The following is a 17,375-nucleotide window of genomic DNA, read 5'->3' as shown; positions in this document are numbered from 1 at the left end:
TAGTTCTGTGTCTCTATCCACTAGTGGTTTCTAGTCACTAAAGCAAGGAAACAATTTTATATACTACATGGATGAGATTAGTTCTTTGGAAAACTGCTTTGGTTATTGTTCATTAGTAAATATGATAAAATATTTGTTTCTGGAATTTATTCTTACCTGAGAATGTTGACATTGCCAGCAACATTGACATTCCTTTAATGGGAACAAAGGGGAACTATAATAATCAAGGAATGACTCAGAAATATACCCTTATCTAGGTTCTTGAGTAATTTGATTAGTTTTCAGAAAGCATTTGTACTGGAACACTTTTGAAATAGCCGGATTATTGCATTAGTTCTCATTTTGAATTTTCTTAAATTGCAAGGAAACAAGAATAATTTTTTTCTTTTTTACTAACACAGTGCATGGAGGTTGTGTGCACAATGAAAAAAGTAGGAAATTGTGAATACCATTAGATTTTTCATTATTATGCTCCTGATACATAGATTTAACTAAAATTTATACACCTCTTTAAAATACAGAACTTCATAATGTAATTTTATAGTTAATGCCAAATGTTCTTTATAAATTTTTATACAGTACTAAATACTTAAGATAAATCAAGTATGAAAAAATACTTGTAGATTTCTTATACCAAGCGTATTTTCTTCCTATTTATTTTTATGTTGTGTTCATTTTCAAATTATTTTACTCACAGTTTCTTGGGTTTTTTTCTGTTGGATTCTTTGTTAAAGTTATTATTGGAATAATTTTATAATTATAGTCATTTCTAGTATTACGATTGTGATGACATTAACACAAGATTGTCTCTCCACAGGGTTTAGGAGAATTGAATACCAAATTGAATTAGAACTGAGTGCAGATCTCTTAAATATCAAAATAACTAAAAATATCACTGTGGCTAAAAATTTTTATTTTTTCAGTTATGGTATAGGTTATTTAGCCTATAGACAAAGCTTCCACTTGAGAAGGCCTGAGTAGTACCAATAGTGTGTGTTATAACCTGAAGTGTATACCCCCCATCGGGCTCTGTACTGACCGCTCAGAGCCTAGAGTTTGCTTTGGATTCTGTGTCTCTGTCTCTCTCTGCCCCTTCCTGCTCACACACTCTCTCTCAAAAATAAATAAACATTTTTTAAAAGTTTTAAAAGGCACCCGGGTGGCTCAGTTGGTTAAGCGTCTGACTCTTGGTTTAGACTCAGGTCATGAGCTCATGGTTCATAAGTTTGAGCCCCATCATTTAGCTCCACGCTGACAGTGCAGAGCCTGCTTGGGATTCTGTCTCTCCTTCTCTCTGCTTCTCTCTCTAAATAAATAAATAAACTTTAAAAAAATCCTGAAGTATATGTTTTATCTTTTAATAAATTTTATTTATTTATTTATTTATTTATTTATTTTTGAGAGAGTGAGGGAACATTTGAGGGAGGGGGAGGGAGAGAGGGAGACAGAGAATCCCAAGCAGGCTCCATGCTGCCAGCACAGAGCCCAACGTGGGGCTCAAACTCATGGACCTTGAGATCATGACCTGAACCAAAATCAGGAGTTGGACGCTTAACCAACTGAGCCACCCAGGTGCCTCTGTTTTGTCTTTATAAACTGAATTTTGTACCTTTTGAGACCTTTCTGGAGGCTCTAAAGAGACCTTCTTTTGGGCTCATCACAAGTGCACTCCTTAATCTCCATCACCTATTTTATCCATCTCCCCACCAACCTCCCCTCTGGTAACTATCAGTTTGTTCTCTATAGTTACGAGTTTGTTTTTTGGTTTATTTCTCTCCCTCTTTTTTCTCCTTGGCTCATTTATTTTGTTTCTTTAATTCCACATAGGAGTGAAATCATATGGTATTTGTCTTTCTCTGACTTACTTCGCTTAGCATCATACTCTGTAGCTCCATCCATGTCATTGCAAATGAAAAGATTTTATTTATTTTGATGGATAAATAATATTCCATTGTATATATATATATATACACACATATATAATTAATTAATTATAGGATTAATTGAATAGATTTATATTTAATATATAATATAGATTAATTAAAGGCATAACTTTAATATATAATATAGATTAATTAAAGGCATAAACACACACACACACATATATATACCGCATCTCATTTTATCCATTCATCAATTGATGGATACTTGGGCTGCTTTCATATCTTGGCTATTGTAAATAATGCTGCTATAAACATAGGGGTCCATGTATCCTTTGAATTAGTGCTTTTGTATTCTTTGGGTAATTACCTAATAGTGCACTTGCTAAATTGTAGGGTAGTTCAGTGTTTCACTTTCTCAGGAACCTCCCTACTGCCCTCCGCAGTGGCTGCACGAGTTTGCTTTCCACCCAGCAGTGCATGAAGGTTTCTTTTTCTCCACATTCTCACCAGCACTGTTGTCTTGTGTTGTTGTTGATTTTGGCCATTCTGACAGGTGACTATCTCATCATAGTTTTGATTTACATTTCTTTAATAATAAGTGATGATGACATCTTTTCATGTGTCTGTGGGCCATCTGTATGTCTGTTTGTGTCTTCTGCCCATTTTAAAATTGGATTATTAGGTTTTTGTTGAGTTTTATAAGTTTTTTATATATTTTGGATGCAGTGTTGAGACTTAACTAATTTTCATAAATGTTAATTTCATCATTTCCAATAATTAATTAGTTTTATAGGAATTAGTCTCTTATCCATTGCACAATAAATGAAATTATTTATAACAACTAACTAAATAAATTATATGCCAGTGAACAGATATTAGTCTCTTTATAAGAAACTAAGTTTATTATTTACAACATTTAACAGTAAATTTAGCTTTCCTGTGAGACTTAATGAATAGTTTCTGTTGAATGAGGGAGAGAAATGGCAAAGTACTTAATACAGTAAATTTTTAATTCCACTAACTTAACATGTTCTCACTACAAAGGGTGGGTTTTAGAACAATTATTGCAGCTGCTGGACCCAGGAAAGAAAAGGAAAGGAAAATGAAATTGTGTGTATTTTGCTGTTGGTCATGGTGGAATTAGTGGTGGGTCTGGGAGGACTAGGTAGAGATGTTGGGAAAATATCAAGTGTGTATTGTTTTATTCCAGGTGGCTGTTTCTTTGGTTTTGTTGTGGCTACTTAGAGAGTGAGTATTCCATGTCCTATTGCAGATTATATTTTGCTTCTATTGATTATTTGGATCTTATTAAAGAATATTGAATAATGAATAAAAGTTCACTTTCCCCATAGTATTATAGAAATGGAAAATTAAGTTATCTTGTTTAAAATTGTGAGCATGTGCAGTTTCTGCAGCTGTTTGTCATTTCCTAAGGGATTTAGTTGTGTTTAGTTTCCATAAAATGCAAAGAAATACTGAAAACAGCATTTTACATTTGGTATTTTTTCTGACTGTGTAATAACAATCAAAAGTATCTGTTTCAATGGTGAAAAAATTGACTACTTCACTGCAATAGTAAGTCCTTGAGATTAATTAAAGGCATAACTTATGCTAATGAATATGTTGTGCTTCTTCAGGCTCAAGTTCAGTTTTGTTTACGTGTATTGGAAATCCAGCAGGAAAGTTTGGTTGCCAAATAACAATTTCTTTTTGCTTTGCAGAATGCCTTCTCAAGACAAAGGGAATAGTACAAACAGGATAAATGGCAGTTATGCAGTGATCTTCACCAATACCAGCACATATTATGTTTTTTATATTTATGTGGGAGTAGCTGACACTTTGCTTGCTCTGGGACTCTTCAGAGGTTTACCACTGGTGCATACTCTAATCACAGTGTCGAAAATTTTACACCACAAAATGTTACATTCTGTTCTTCAAGCACCTATGTCAACCCTCAACACATTGAAAGCAGGTATTTTACTAGGTATACAAAATGAAACTGCTGACCCACAAACAAAAGGTCCTATGATTTCATTGGTTTTGTAGCGTTGACTTTTGATGGAGACATCTGCCCTTTGTTAAACTTCCTTATGACTAGCATGTATATTTCTTAGATATTGGAGGCTATCAGATGTTGCTACTCTTCATGTTTCTGTCTTAGCTGATTAGAGTAGCTTAGTTTGTTAGATCGTGATGCTGATGAGAGTGTAGCAACAGAAACGGGCCTTTCTGGGTTGGTTGTCCTTCTCTATTTGGGTATTTGCTTTAGCCCTTTTTCAGGTATCTTGTTGCCAGTGTATATAATATTGTTTAAAAGGCAAGCAGATTTGAAGTGACCAAGGAATATATATAATTCTTTCACTGATGAAGTCTTTTGGTGGGGGTAGAATAATCTAGTTTTATATAACTGTTCAAAGGTGATCAAATAAATTTGTTCCAAGGTTTTGGGTTTGTTTGGGTGTGTGTGTGGTGGCATGTGAGGGGGCCGGGGAGAGGGAAGGGAGAGGAGAGGAATAAATCCCAAATGTATTTATAAAATATTTTTGTACTATTACAGAGGTTGGTAAAAGGGCACAAGCTTTCAGTTGTAAGATGAATAAGGTCTGAGGAGCTAGTGTATATAACATGGTGACTGTGATTGGAAACACTGTATTATATAACTGAAATTTACTAAGAGGATAAAACTTAAATTTTCTCATAAAAAAAGGTAAATATGAAAGGTTATGGAGAACTTACTTTGTGTGGCACTAAGCCAGAGGTTAGCATGAAAAGATGAAAAAGACACAGTTTTTGACTTGGAAAAACTCACAGACAAGGGACAGGAGGTAGACATAGAAATAGTTAATTACAAAGCAAATAACAGGTTCCAAGATTGAGATTTTTAGAGTGATTTCTATCTAAAGATCTCAAGATAAGAAATATCCATCACTTTTTCTGGGTAACAAAATGTCAGCATCAGTATTCAAGGAGATCTTTCTATTTATTCTGAAGTCTTTGTGTGTCACTAAAGCCTTGATCATTTGCGTATATTCATCATTATCCTGTTTTAGGGCTAAGAAAGTTTAGAAGTAAAAGGGAATGTCAAATTACCTTGACTTTATTTCACCTTTTCATGTAAAAAACTGAGACCCAGAGAAGGTAGGAAGTTTGCCCCAGTTTCCAGCAGTCAGAATTGGACGGTAAGATGTAATGGAAATTGGCCCCGTTAAGAGTGATAAACACGGGCATATTGCTCTTCTAGTTTTGCATCTGCAATGTGAAGTGGGGAAAAGGATAATTATCTAAGAGGATCATTATGAGAATTGAACCAGGGAAGCTACTTTCCTGCTACAGAGCTAAAGAGAAATAAATGTTAAGTCTATAATGTTGTTCAGTTTTGTGGGTGTTGTTACCACACCAGGTGCATTTTCCTTTTCACATCTTTTCAGGGCTCCTCATTCACTTATACACTGCTCATGCTTGGTCTTGAACCTTCTCAATCTCATATTTAAATGGTTACCATTCATTTCATTTTATTTTTTTTAAATGACTTTTTTTAATGTTTATTTATTTTGAGAGAGAGAGAGACACATACACAGACAAAATGTTAGTTAGGGAGGGACAGAGAGAGAGAGAGGGAGAGAGAGAATCCAAAACAGGCTCCAAGCTCCCTCCAGCATAAAGCCTGATGTGGGGCTTGAACTCACGTGAGATCACATGAGATTGTGACCTGAGCCAAAGTTGGACATTGAACCAACTGAGCCATCCAGATGCTCCTCATTTTCTTTTTTTAAAAATTTGATTATTTTTCAGTAATCTCTACACCCAAAGTGGGCTTGAACCTACAACCTGGAGATCAAGAGTTGCACACTCCACGGACTTGAGCCAGCCCGGCACCCCTCATTCATTTCATTTTCTTTTTTACTTTCAAGTTTTTTATTTAAATTCCAGCTAGTTAACAACAGTGTAACATTAGTTTTAGGTGTTGAATTTAGTGATTCATCACTTACATACAACACCCAGTGCTCATCCTAGGAAGAGCCCTCCGTAATGCCCGTTACCCATTTAACCCATCCTTCCCACCTCCCCTCTTGTACCATCAGTTTGTTTTCTGTAGTTAAGAGTCTGTTTCTTGGTTTGTCTCTCTTTCTCCCCCCATGTTAGTTTGTTTTATCTTTTAAATTCTACACATGAGTGAAATCACATGGTATTTCATTTCATTTTCTAATTTGTCTTATTTTCCAAACTTTATTGCACTTTGTAGGATGATACCAAGCATCTGTTTTTGCATTCTTCCTTATTTATGCTCCTGAGAATAGGATGCATAAATAAGGAGTAACAAGATGATCTTACAATATCTTGATGTTCTTTTTCCACCTCTGTCCTCCCCCAACTTCTCTATGCAAGGATTATGCTTTCTTTTAAAAACCAATACTATAACTGACTTATGGTTTATTTGTTCATTTGTTCAACTGACTTATGTTTGTTATTTTGCCTAAATGTTCTCTGCTAAACTTGGCAACAACCAATGCTTCTGTGCCTTGTATGTGTACTTCAATTTTCCCCATATGTGCCCTCCTGCAATTGTATATTGACCTTGATTTTGACTCCTTACCCAAATTTTCTATGTCACTATTTAAACAACCTTAAGATGCATGGACACATAATAGGTGCTCAGTGGACTATGTTGAATAGATGAAAATGTGAATTGATAACTTTGACAGAGCACTACCATTTGAAATGTAATAAACACCGGAATGATATTCTTTTCACCAAAGTGAACTTTCATTTTCTAAACGATATAAATCCATAGACTTTTTTTCCCCAATTCTTTTGTTATGGAAAGGTATGCAAATATGTTTACTTAAGTATGCTAAAGAATACATTATTGATAAAGGCTAGAGATAGTGGCTTAAGTCAATAAAAATGCATTCATAATTCCTACATAGAAGACTTTTTGCTGAGGCCTATGAGGGATACAAACGAAGTGTGGCATGGTCCCATTGACCTCTAGCAATTTACAATCAAGAAATAGAGGGAAGACATGAATGCAAGTGACTATGATATAAGATATGGATATAGTCATTACAACACAGAGGTGCTGACAGAATATATGAAAGGTATTAGGTATGTCCAGAACAGAAAGGGATTCACTTGAGCTGGTGAAACATTGATGCCTCCTTGTAGGAGAGACATTTGCATGGGGCCAGGAAGGAGGCATAGATTTTGATAAGTAGAGATGAGGGGAAATGTTTTCAGGCAGAGGGAACTATATGGAAAAGGCAGGCAGGTAGGAGAGTGGAGTGGAGAGCATATAGAGTAGACCAATTTGGATAAAACAAAATGCTCAAGTAAAGGAAGCATATATTTGCTAGATGGTTTAAGGCCAAATTATGGAAGATATTAAATACTAAACTAAGAATTTAGGACTTTATTGTGCAGTTAGTTGGGGAGTTTGAATGATAAGATTCAGTATCACCTTATACAGTATTGTTTTATCTAATTATATCTTTAACTCCTGCTAGACAATGAATTCCTTAAAGGCAAGGAGCACACCTTATTCACCTCTGTTACCTCAGCGCCTAGCGCTATGCCTGACACAGAGTAAACACTCTCTATATCACTTTTTCTCATTGAAGGAAAACATTATCAGATTTATAAACTTGAGTCTGGAATTCAGAAGACAGGCTGAAGCTTAGATTGCCAGTGAAGAAGGTAGAAAGAGCAAACATGGCAAAGGAGGTTCACATAATGGGCAGACAAATTAAGAATAGCCATGGGTTCTTCAGAGGTGTGTCAGAAAGGTATACCAGTCAGAGGAGATGGAGAGTCATACATTACGGAATACAGGGGGGATGATGATAGCAAATCCAGTAAATAATCATTAGATTCAAGCTTGCAAGTGTAAGGTAGTAGTACAATGAATCTTACAGCAAGCTGTATTCTATAAAGGTTTAAAAGTAGGAGACCGTCACCTGAATACAGTTGCTTAGAATCTTTGTACAACACTGACATTTTCTAAGACCTTATTTATCTTATTACATGCTAATTCTTATTTGAGTTCTGAATGCTTCTGCTATGATCCAAATTTATCAGATATTGATATGTCTTTTTAAGATGACTGTTTTTTGAGGAATCTGTCTTCTTTTGTATTATAGGTGGGATTCTTAATAGATTCTCCAAAGATATAGCAATTTTGGATGATCTTCTGCCTCTTACCATATTTGACTTCATCCAGGTTTGTATAAATAAGAATTATTAAGTGTCTTTACATTTGTTGTAGTTTTAAACATTACTAGAAAAAGAGGTAAGTTTTATTTTTCATTTGATTGAGGGTTGAAGTCCTGTCTATTGTATAACATTTTTTTTAATATCAAAGGTCTTCAAAATAGGCATAAATTTAGTAAATTCAGTGATAAGTCAGCCTGTTTATTTGACCCAAATCTAAGGCAATTCCACATTTAGATGTAATAGCTGTTTACTTGGGAGTGGTTTGAAAGGAATAATAGAGCATCCTTCCCCAAATCACTATCCACAGTGTGACATTCTGACATTGGCATGACTGCTTGATGGAAATCACCTACCTCCAAAGGGCCCATGTGAAAAATGAAGGTCTATTCCTTGATTGGCTACAGTTTCAACCAATCTTATCCAAGAACACATTGGCCCAGATTAGCTAGCCAGCAACCTCACAGTAAGAACAGTAATGGGCGGGGGGGCGCCTGGGTGGCTCAGTCGGTTAAGCGTCTGACTTCGGCTCAGGTCATGATCTCATAGTTCGTGGGTTCAAGCCTCGCATCAGGCTCTGTGCTAGATATCAGCACAGAGCCTGGAGCCTGCTTCAGATTCTGTGTCTCCCTCTCTCTCTGACCCTCCCTTGCTCGCGCTGTCTCTGTCTGTCTCTCAAAAATAAATTTAAAAAGATAAATAAAGTAAAAAATTAAGAAAAAAAGAACAGTAATACAGGGACAGAAATACAGATACATTTTCAAGCAGGTGAGGGGGAAAGACAAATCCGGGACTCATGAGGACTATCCCTGGGTGACAGATCCGAAGAGGCCACCAGAGCAGGAACCTGGCTCTGAGCATGTGTTTTAGGGGTGAGGTGATTGACTGGAGGTGAGAGTGAGAAGAAAGGAAGAGAGGGAGATGAAGGTGACCTAGACCTAGAGGATGCACATTAGGACTCCATAAGTGGCAGGACTTAAAAAGTGTTGTGAGTTAATGACCTTGGCTATTGGACCAGGTTTGAAAACAGCTTCCTGGCTGGCTTAGGTCAAGCAAATGCCAATCTCAGTGATCTCCTTAGAGAGACAATTGGAACATTGCAGCCCATTTTAGGATGAGTCACTCTCTCCTTCCACCCTTTTCACCCCTCCTCCCTCAACAATAATACTTTATTTGAAAGACCTATAAAACAAAATAAGGGCTACCATATGTGTGTGTACACAACTGACATTGGCAGGTGTCGAAAAACCAGATTGTCAATTTGCCTCATCTGAAATGATTGGCACAATTAAACACCTTAACTGTTCCATGTGAACTTTAGCATTGTGGATTTCCTTCCTTTGCTATGTTGAGGCATATAACTCAGCAGTAGCTGATGGAATTCTGTAATCAGTGCTTTGAGTTCATGCACTTGAAGGAGTGTTTCCCATGTCTTTCTTTAAATGCTGTGTATTTGTTCTGAGGGTGTAAATGACTGGCCCCAAATATGATATTACTAGGTACAATCTGGAACATGGCATTTTGACACGATTGCAACATTCACAAATGTTGGCCCTTGGTAATTTTTTGTTTTGTTTTAAGTTTTGTAGTTTATTATTTTCCAAATCAGTATGAAGCTTACTTCAGAAATCCTCTGGTAGAAATAATTTTTAAATACCTGTTTTATAAATTAACACTTTTTAAACACATGTGATGACTCTCAAATCCTTTTTGTTATGGCAACATGAATAGTTTCTACTCATATTCTAATGTGGAGGTTCCTTAGTTATGGTGGTTTCACAAGTAATTAGGCAAGGCTCTTTTATTTATTTAATTTTCCTATTTTATTTATAAGAGGGCCTCACATTAAGGAACCATAATATACGACAATCAAATGCCGTAAAAATCTGATTAGTTTTGATTCTATTAAAAACTCAAGGGTACCTGGGGGGCTCAGTTCATTAAGTGTCTGACTCCTGATTTGGGCTCAGGTCATGATCTCATGGTAGTGAGTTCTGCGTAGGGCTCTGTGCTGGGTATGGAGCCTGCTTGAGATTCTCTCTCTCTTTCTGCCCCACTCACGCTTGCTCTCTCTCAAAAAAAATTTTTTAATCAGTCATTCACTACAATTTTTTATAAAACATCCTCTAGATTGCGAGGTCCTCTGGTTATACTTAATTATATTCACAGTAAAGAAATTTATTCAAGTCACAACATTATAGGAACAGATTTTTGGATGGGATAAGGCATACCTGTACATTTCCTTTAAAAAAATTTTAATATATGTTTACTCTGATTCCTCACATTTTACAATGTTCTGGCAAATTGCTTTCTGGAATGGAACATTGTATAACAAAAATGGAAGATATGGATTCTGTTTCTAAGCTGTAAAATTAGGTAGACAAATCTGATGATGGTCACTTTCAGTACTCAAGATCTGTGCTTCAGATTGGCATAGTAGAAATGGACTCTACATGACAAATCTGCTCAGGCCATTCTTAGACACTGAGGTCAGAATAATTTAGAACTAATAACTTAGAGCTAATAATTTAGAACTGTGTGTAAAACTAAAGGCACTGGTTTAACATACTTGATTTTCTCATTACACATAGATACCTTAATTTCCTTCCTAGTTTTGAATTCACAATGGATGAGAAACAAGTCATTTTAGACCAGATATATTTGTGAAACAGAGAAAGACTGTGTCTTCACATCCTACTTATCTCCATGTTTAGGTGAATTTTTTTTTCATTAAACAGAGCCTATATATTTTAAAATACTAAATTCTTTTCAACCTCAAAACCCTAAGATATTTTTTATTTTTTTTCCTCTTGTCCTAATATATGATTACACGCAGAGTCTTCCTACTTTCGTGTTTTTCACATCTTTTTTCCCTTATTCATTTTATTAATCCCATTTATCCCTTACTAAAATTTCACTTATGAATTAAATTCCAAATCTGGTGTTCATTTCATAGTTCTGAGTAGGTATTTATTTATTTACTTACTGACTTAGTTGCTTATTACTGACTTCAGAGTGACCTTCATTCTTACTCACCTGCTCTAGTTTAACAGGCAGTGCTGTGGGCTCTTCAGTGTCAGGAATGTTTTTGAGCTGCTTTCAGTGGGCTGAAAGTGTGCTGCGTACTTCCTAGGACCACACATGGATGATGCCTTACAGTCTTTATAGACTGCTGAATTTTTTCTTTCCTGAGGAAGTTTGGAATTTGTGTAAGGATGATTGGAAATTAGAAATCTGTGCTCATATTTTCATCTTGTCTTGAATTCTGTCTATTGATTTTCTTGTCCCTCCCACTAAAACACCTGGTCTGAAATAACTCATTGCCTATCCATTGTGAATTAAAAACTAGGACAGAATTTAAGGTTTCTTTGTGTAATGAAAATATCAACTGTATTAGACCAGTGCCTTTAGTTTTGAACACCACACCAAATTATTAGCTTCTTTTTTTTAATCTTTTTTTTTACATTTATTTATTTTTGAGAGACAGAGAGACAAAGCATGAACGGGGAAGGGCAGAGAGAGAGAAACAGACACAGAATCTGAAGCAGCTTCCAGACTCTGAGCTAGAGCCCGATATGGGGCTCGAGCCACAAACTGTGAGATCATGACCCGAACTGAAGTCAGATGCTCAACCAACTGAGCCACCCATGTGCCCCCGAATTATTAGCTTCTGACCTTAGTACCTAAAGGTGTCCTCTTAGGGAGCAAATAGGATTGTTTTTCTCAATGCTTAGACTTGTTTTCACTTATGTCTCAATTCTGGATGTTTTAGTTGCTGAACACTTACTTGTACATATTTCATAATTTCCAGTTGTACCCACCTTCTCCATTATTCTCTAACCCAGTGTGATATCTTGCTTAGTTTGACTACCCAGTTCCACCTATTCTATTGTAACAGTTGCATTTTCATTCCTAAGAATCTCTTCCATATCAGCAATAATGAGAACAAAGTGATCACTTTCTGCAACTAATGTTAAAATCCAACAACACCAAATTGGAATTGTAAGGTAAAAACAGCACAAGTCAAATGAACACAGTGCTGTTTAGATCTGTCAACAACAAATTAAGAGTCAACAAATTGATGGAGGCTTGTCAGGTAGTAATCAGGGCACATGGGGCTTTCTGACTGTGCTGGCGGCCCTGGTGGAGCAAGAATGGAATCAGACTCTCCTTAGATCTGAGTCATCATATGTACTTGGCCTGGTGTCTGGCACAATAAAGATTTATCTGAGTATTTGTTGAGTGAAGGGCTGGTATGGCAGAATTGTTGACAGAAACATAGAGGCATTTTCTTTGGAAAGGTGTCATTGAGATAGCATCTGAAGTTTTAGTTGAAAATAACAACCTGTTCAAAGAAGATTTATGCAGCTCTTAGCTGCACTCTTATACCCACTACCATCTACCAAAATGTTCTACATTTCACAAGATCAGCTAGAAAAATGCATGTGTCACTCATGGAAGTTGGTAGAGAACTGCCTCACTGATTATCAGATGGATTTTATAATAAGTTTATCTTTTAACCCTGGTGGTAACATTACTTTATTTATACTTCATTCAAATGAGTCATTGTAGAGAAAATGTTAGCAGACATTTTTCTTTTTTAAAATGTATAGATTTACTATCATGTGGAATATAAAATATAAGCCTATAACTTGATTCCAAAGAAGACCAATATGGTCAGCTGGTTTCTGATACTGCCATTAGGGCTCCAGTTTTTTGGGATAACGTGAAGAAATACCTCTGCTCATTGGGCTTGACTGAAACACAAAGTTCATTTCAACAACATATGAGATGGAAAAAAATATCTGCTTTAAAAATCTAATCAGCCATATCCCCAAAATCCTTATGTGAGACATTAGGTCATCTCCAATTATTTTAAGGAATGGGAATAAGTAAGTTGGGAAGGGGAGTAAAATGTATTAAATTTAATTTTTAAAAATCATAGACATGAGCCAACTATGTTTAGAAAAAATTAAATAGCTTGTCTAAATGACCATGCCTTCACTTAAACCAGATCTTTGTGACTCAAAAGGTTCTAAGGTGAGTGCCCAATTTTTAAAAATTGCCTAAATGAAATAAATTCTAAAATTTTAGACTTATACCAAAATTATTTCAGAATAAAAAATTATTTTAAAAGAAGTCCACACCAGAAAAAATTTCATATTCTAAAATTTATTTAACATAGAACTGTTTAAGGCATACATGAAATGAGAGTATCCTGAGACCCAAGAACATCGTGTTTTCAAAATTTCAAAATGTTATTCTAGGCAACCTGACCACACTTTTGAATTTTGCTAGAACTTATGAAAAATGTTCCTGTGAGGTAGCTGGCTTCTTCCTAGGAAGACACCGCTCCTTGTTAAGAACAGAACAGAGTGTGAAAAGCGTCCTCAGCTATATATCTGTGACATACCTTGTGCACTTTGCAACATGAAAATGTCTACTCACGTGTTCCCTCTGATCCTGCAGTTGTTGCTAATTGTGGTGGGAGCCGTGGCAGTGGTCTCGGTTTTACAGCCCTACATCTTCCTAGCGACCGTGCCGGTGATAGCAGCCTTCGTAATCTTGAGGGCCTACTTCCTCCACACTTCGCAGCAACTCAAACAACTGGAATCTGAAGGTAGGATGCCGCACGGACAACGCTCACCGTTGTGTAAAATGACCACAAAGCTGTTTGTGATTCTCTGTTATTCACCTACTTTGCCAAAAATTTTTTGCTGCTTTTAAACTCTTGGATTATGTAACAGTGAGTTTTAAAAACGTATGGATATGTAAAAGGAAACCGTAAATTACAAAGCACACGTAAGTTGTTTTTGTCTATTAATGACCAAGTGACTTCATTTTGTTTTTAAAGCAGGCACACAGAGTCTTAGAAGGGTGTATAGGATATTCATTCATAATTTGCTTATATAAATTAAACTTTAAAATGATAGTGCTGCTATGACTGAAGGTTTGTGTGGGCTCCTAGACCATGCTGGACCAAATATTTCTATCTGGCTTGTTTTCAGACACCCGTCCTTTCCTCCTGGGGTCTACCTTTTTTGTGTCCCTGAGTACTAGCTATTTGGGAAGCATGTTTTTCAATAACAGCTTCAGCGCCAGCACCTTTTCAGGGTTAAGTGCCCAGTGTGTTTCTATTGAAGGTTAATATCTAAATGAAGTCACATAAACTTGAATAAATTGTTTTGAAAGAAAAACATTTTCTCTCAGCAACGATTAATTTAGGATTAGCTAGAAAAAATAAATGTCCAGTGGCAGTCAAGCAATATGATTAAAAAATGGCATTGATTTTTATTAAGTTCCCGTTCATGGTACCAGGAAAGGAGGGTAATTCCTTTAAAAGAATGATAGCAGGATCACCTGGGTGGCTCAGTAGTTTAAGCGTCCAACTTGATTTCAGCTCAAGGTCATGATCCCAGGCTCCTGAGATTGAGTTCTGTGTCCTGTGTCAGGCTCTGCACTGAGCATGGAGCCTGAATAAGACTCACTCTCTCTCTCTCTCTCTCTCTCCCTCCGTCCCTCGCTCTCCCTCCTCCCCTACCCTTCCCAACGTGTGTGTGCAGGCATGTGTGAATTCTCTTTTTCTCTCTCTCTTTGAAAAAAATAAATAAATAACAATTGCATCTGTTCAAAGAATGGTACCAGTATGAAAAACCTCTAACCAATGACACTTGACCAATGATTATTCTCTTTGAAGCTAATCATTTTCAGGTACATGGTAGTAAGAATTTTGCATTATGTACTGACATGATTTGTCTTGTTTTCTGTGGGAATATTTCACAGGGAGGAGTCCAATTTTCACTCATCTTGTTACAAGCTTAAAAGGACTGTGGACACTTCGGGCCTTTGGACGTCAGCCTTACTTTGAAACTTTGTTTCACAAAGCACTGAACTTACATACAGCCAACTGGTTCTTGTACCTATCAACACTGCGCTGGTTCCAGATGAGAATGGAAATAATTTTTGTCATCTTCTTCATCGCTGTCACCTTCATTTCCATTTTAACAACAGGTAATAGGAGCTTGTTAACTTCTTAACTTCTTAACTGACCATTTAATTTAAAATGTTGTCAACTCCAAAATGCTACATTCTTATTGGTTAAAAATTTTAAGTATCTTTAAATAGATTTGGGGTACAGTTTATTAATCCAAAAATTCATCGATTATTGAACAAATGACTTCTTTCAATTAGAGCTGTATATAGTATTATCTCAGCTTTACTGTTTGGGAGAAACAGACACTGAGAATGTCAGATAACAAATCTATGATTGGAAGAAAAATATCATCTTTTGACTCTCATATTGGTAAAGCATCCTGATTTCAACCTTAATAGATCTCATTTATTCAAGAGCTCTCTGAATATGAGAAAAGAAACTTCCCCACTTATACACACGTACAAAATCCCCCTCACTGGTAAATTTTTTTTCAACCACCAGTTGGTGTATTCATTATCCTTACGTGAATTTTACAAGATGAAAAACTACCATGGAAGTGAAATAACTTAGATAGAAGTACCATATTTTTAAAAATGTAAGTGTCCTGATTTTTAACATTTTTGGGTGGGAACCAGAAAACCTCTCACCGTAAGTAAAATGAAAATCTATGTAGACAAATGAGTTCTTCTAGTTTAAGAAGTTGAGTTACTGAGCTAGAAGTCTTGCAGTGGTTTACACCTGTGACAGTGGATGCGGATTGAGAGCGACTGCCCGCTCTGAGGGCTCGTTTGGCTGCAAGAACAGACTCCTGCTCAGACAAAATGAGGAGCAGGCTGGAGTCAGGGCGCCTCTTGGAGCCCAGGATGTGAGGCCTGGGCCTCCCAAGGAAGCAGAATGGGTGTGGAGAGTGAGACTCAACTCTTCTCTCACCTCTTGAGGCCAGATGCTGCTTGTGTCCAATCCTTTGTGGGGCTGCTTCATCCATTTCTCTCTCTCTCTGAAGACTGGTTTTCCTATCGCTCCGTGCACATTGACTTTCCATGGTCTCTTCATTAGGCCCCTTGAGTTAACAGCAGAGTGCCGCTGTCTAGTTACAAAGTACTGGAGAGAACAGAAAACAGGCTCCTCTTGGCTCTGTGACGGTAGTGGGTTCCCCACATTCATTGTTCTGTCAGCTAGAGCAGTGGGAAGGACTCTCTGAAATGAACCTGTTAACAATGAATTCAAACTAATATGTAATGTGCTATAAAATAGTGGTTAAGTATCTGATTAAGTCCTGATATAGTAGGGGTTAGTAATCAAAGCGTTTACAGATCAGCTTAGTCCAGGATTTGTCAGTGAAATCTGATTCCCAGCTAGAGTGAATGTTAACCACATGGCTAACACCAGCCCAGCCTCTACTGGTCTTCAGCTGTGGTAACTTGTACATATTAGTTAGTTTCTCCAAGACCCTCATTTTCCTCATGTGTAAATATACATAATAATGTAACTACCTGTTGTTTCCCATGAGCATTAAAAGTGGGAATTTGTGCAAAACAGTATAGTGCCTGGTTTCATGGTAAATAGCCCCAAATCTTATTATTGTTATTATTAAATTTTTATCTTATTTGTATCTTAGCCTTTAGAATGAGTAATGTTTTGGACCCCTATAAATCCTATCTATTTAGAATAAACGATTTAGTATTAAAAGCACATACCTACTATCTATGGTTTGTCTTCTGTCACAAGAAACCTGGAAGAAGAAATTTAAATTCATAATAATAGGACAAATTATTTCTCCCCATTTTAGAAACCAGTGACAATTTTATCCTGAAGTATAGATGCCAGGATTGACTCTCAACTGACTTGATAATCTAAAGCTTTAAAAGTATTTAAAGTTTTTAAAGTGTTGTTCTTCCTGGGTGAAAAAGTCATTTTTTAAAAAAACATAAAAGACAGTTTTTTTCTCTCTTCGTAATGGCAGACCCATGAGTTTTGACTTCCTCATAAAACTCTAAGTCCACTTTCTTGCCCAAAGTATCTGATTAGCGTAGAAAGTCCTCCTCACGAAGACAGAAGACATATCTAGACATCTTGCAGATGCTGCTGAGACACATGTGTCTCCTGCTTTTGACTTCTCTGTGGAGGAGCTCATCCAGACATAGGAGTTTTTGCATTGTCCATCCTAGTTTTTGAAGGTATTGTTACTTACGGAGAAGCAGTAAAAGAAAAAATCATGCCATTTACCCAACACTAGAAGCTCCTTCAATATCTGAAACATTTTTTTTTAAGAACGGGCAACTCTTTCCTAATATTCAATCACTCTTACAGAAATGAATATTTATCTACACACACACACACACACACACACA

The 17,375-nt window shown here is 36.4% G+C and overlaps 1 protein-coding gene across 1 annotated transcript in view; it reads left to right on the top strand.

Annotated features, from left to right (window-relative positions):
- The window catches only part of CFTR (CF transmembrane conductance regulator), a 163,127-nt gene that overhangs the window by 92,832 nt on the left and 52,920 nt on the right, over window positions 1-17,375 (top strand). The window contains exons 17-21 of the mRNA XM_029924496.1: window positions 3,094-3,131; window positions 3,605-3,855; window positions 8,021-8,100; window positions 13,560-13,710; window positions 14,874-15,101. Coding sequence (XP_029780356.1) covers window positions 3,094-3,131; window positions 3,605-3,855; window positions 8,021-8,100; window positions 13,560-13,710; window positions 14,874-15,101 — 748 coding nt within the window. The remainder of the gene's footprint in view (window positions 1-3,093; window positions 3,132-3,604; window positions 3,856-8,020; window positions 8,101-13,559; window positions 13,711-14,873; window positions 15,102-17,375) is intronic.

The sequence above is a fragment of the Suricata suricatta genome, chromosome 2 (genome assembly GCF_006229205.1).
Source record: "Suricata suricatta isolate VVHF042 chromosome 2, meerkat_22Aug2017_6uvM2_HiC, whole genome shotgun sequence".
Taxonomy (NCBI): Eukaryota; Metazoa; Chordata; class Mammalia; order Carnivora; family Herpestidae; genus Suricata; species Suricata suricatta.
Note: the sequence above shows the minus strand (reverse complement) of the source record. Positions and strands in the feature narration are given on the sequence as shown.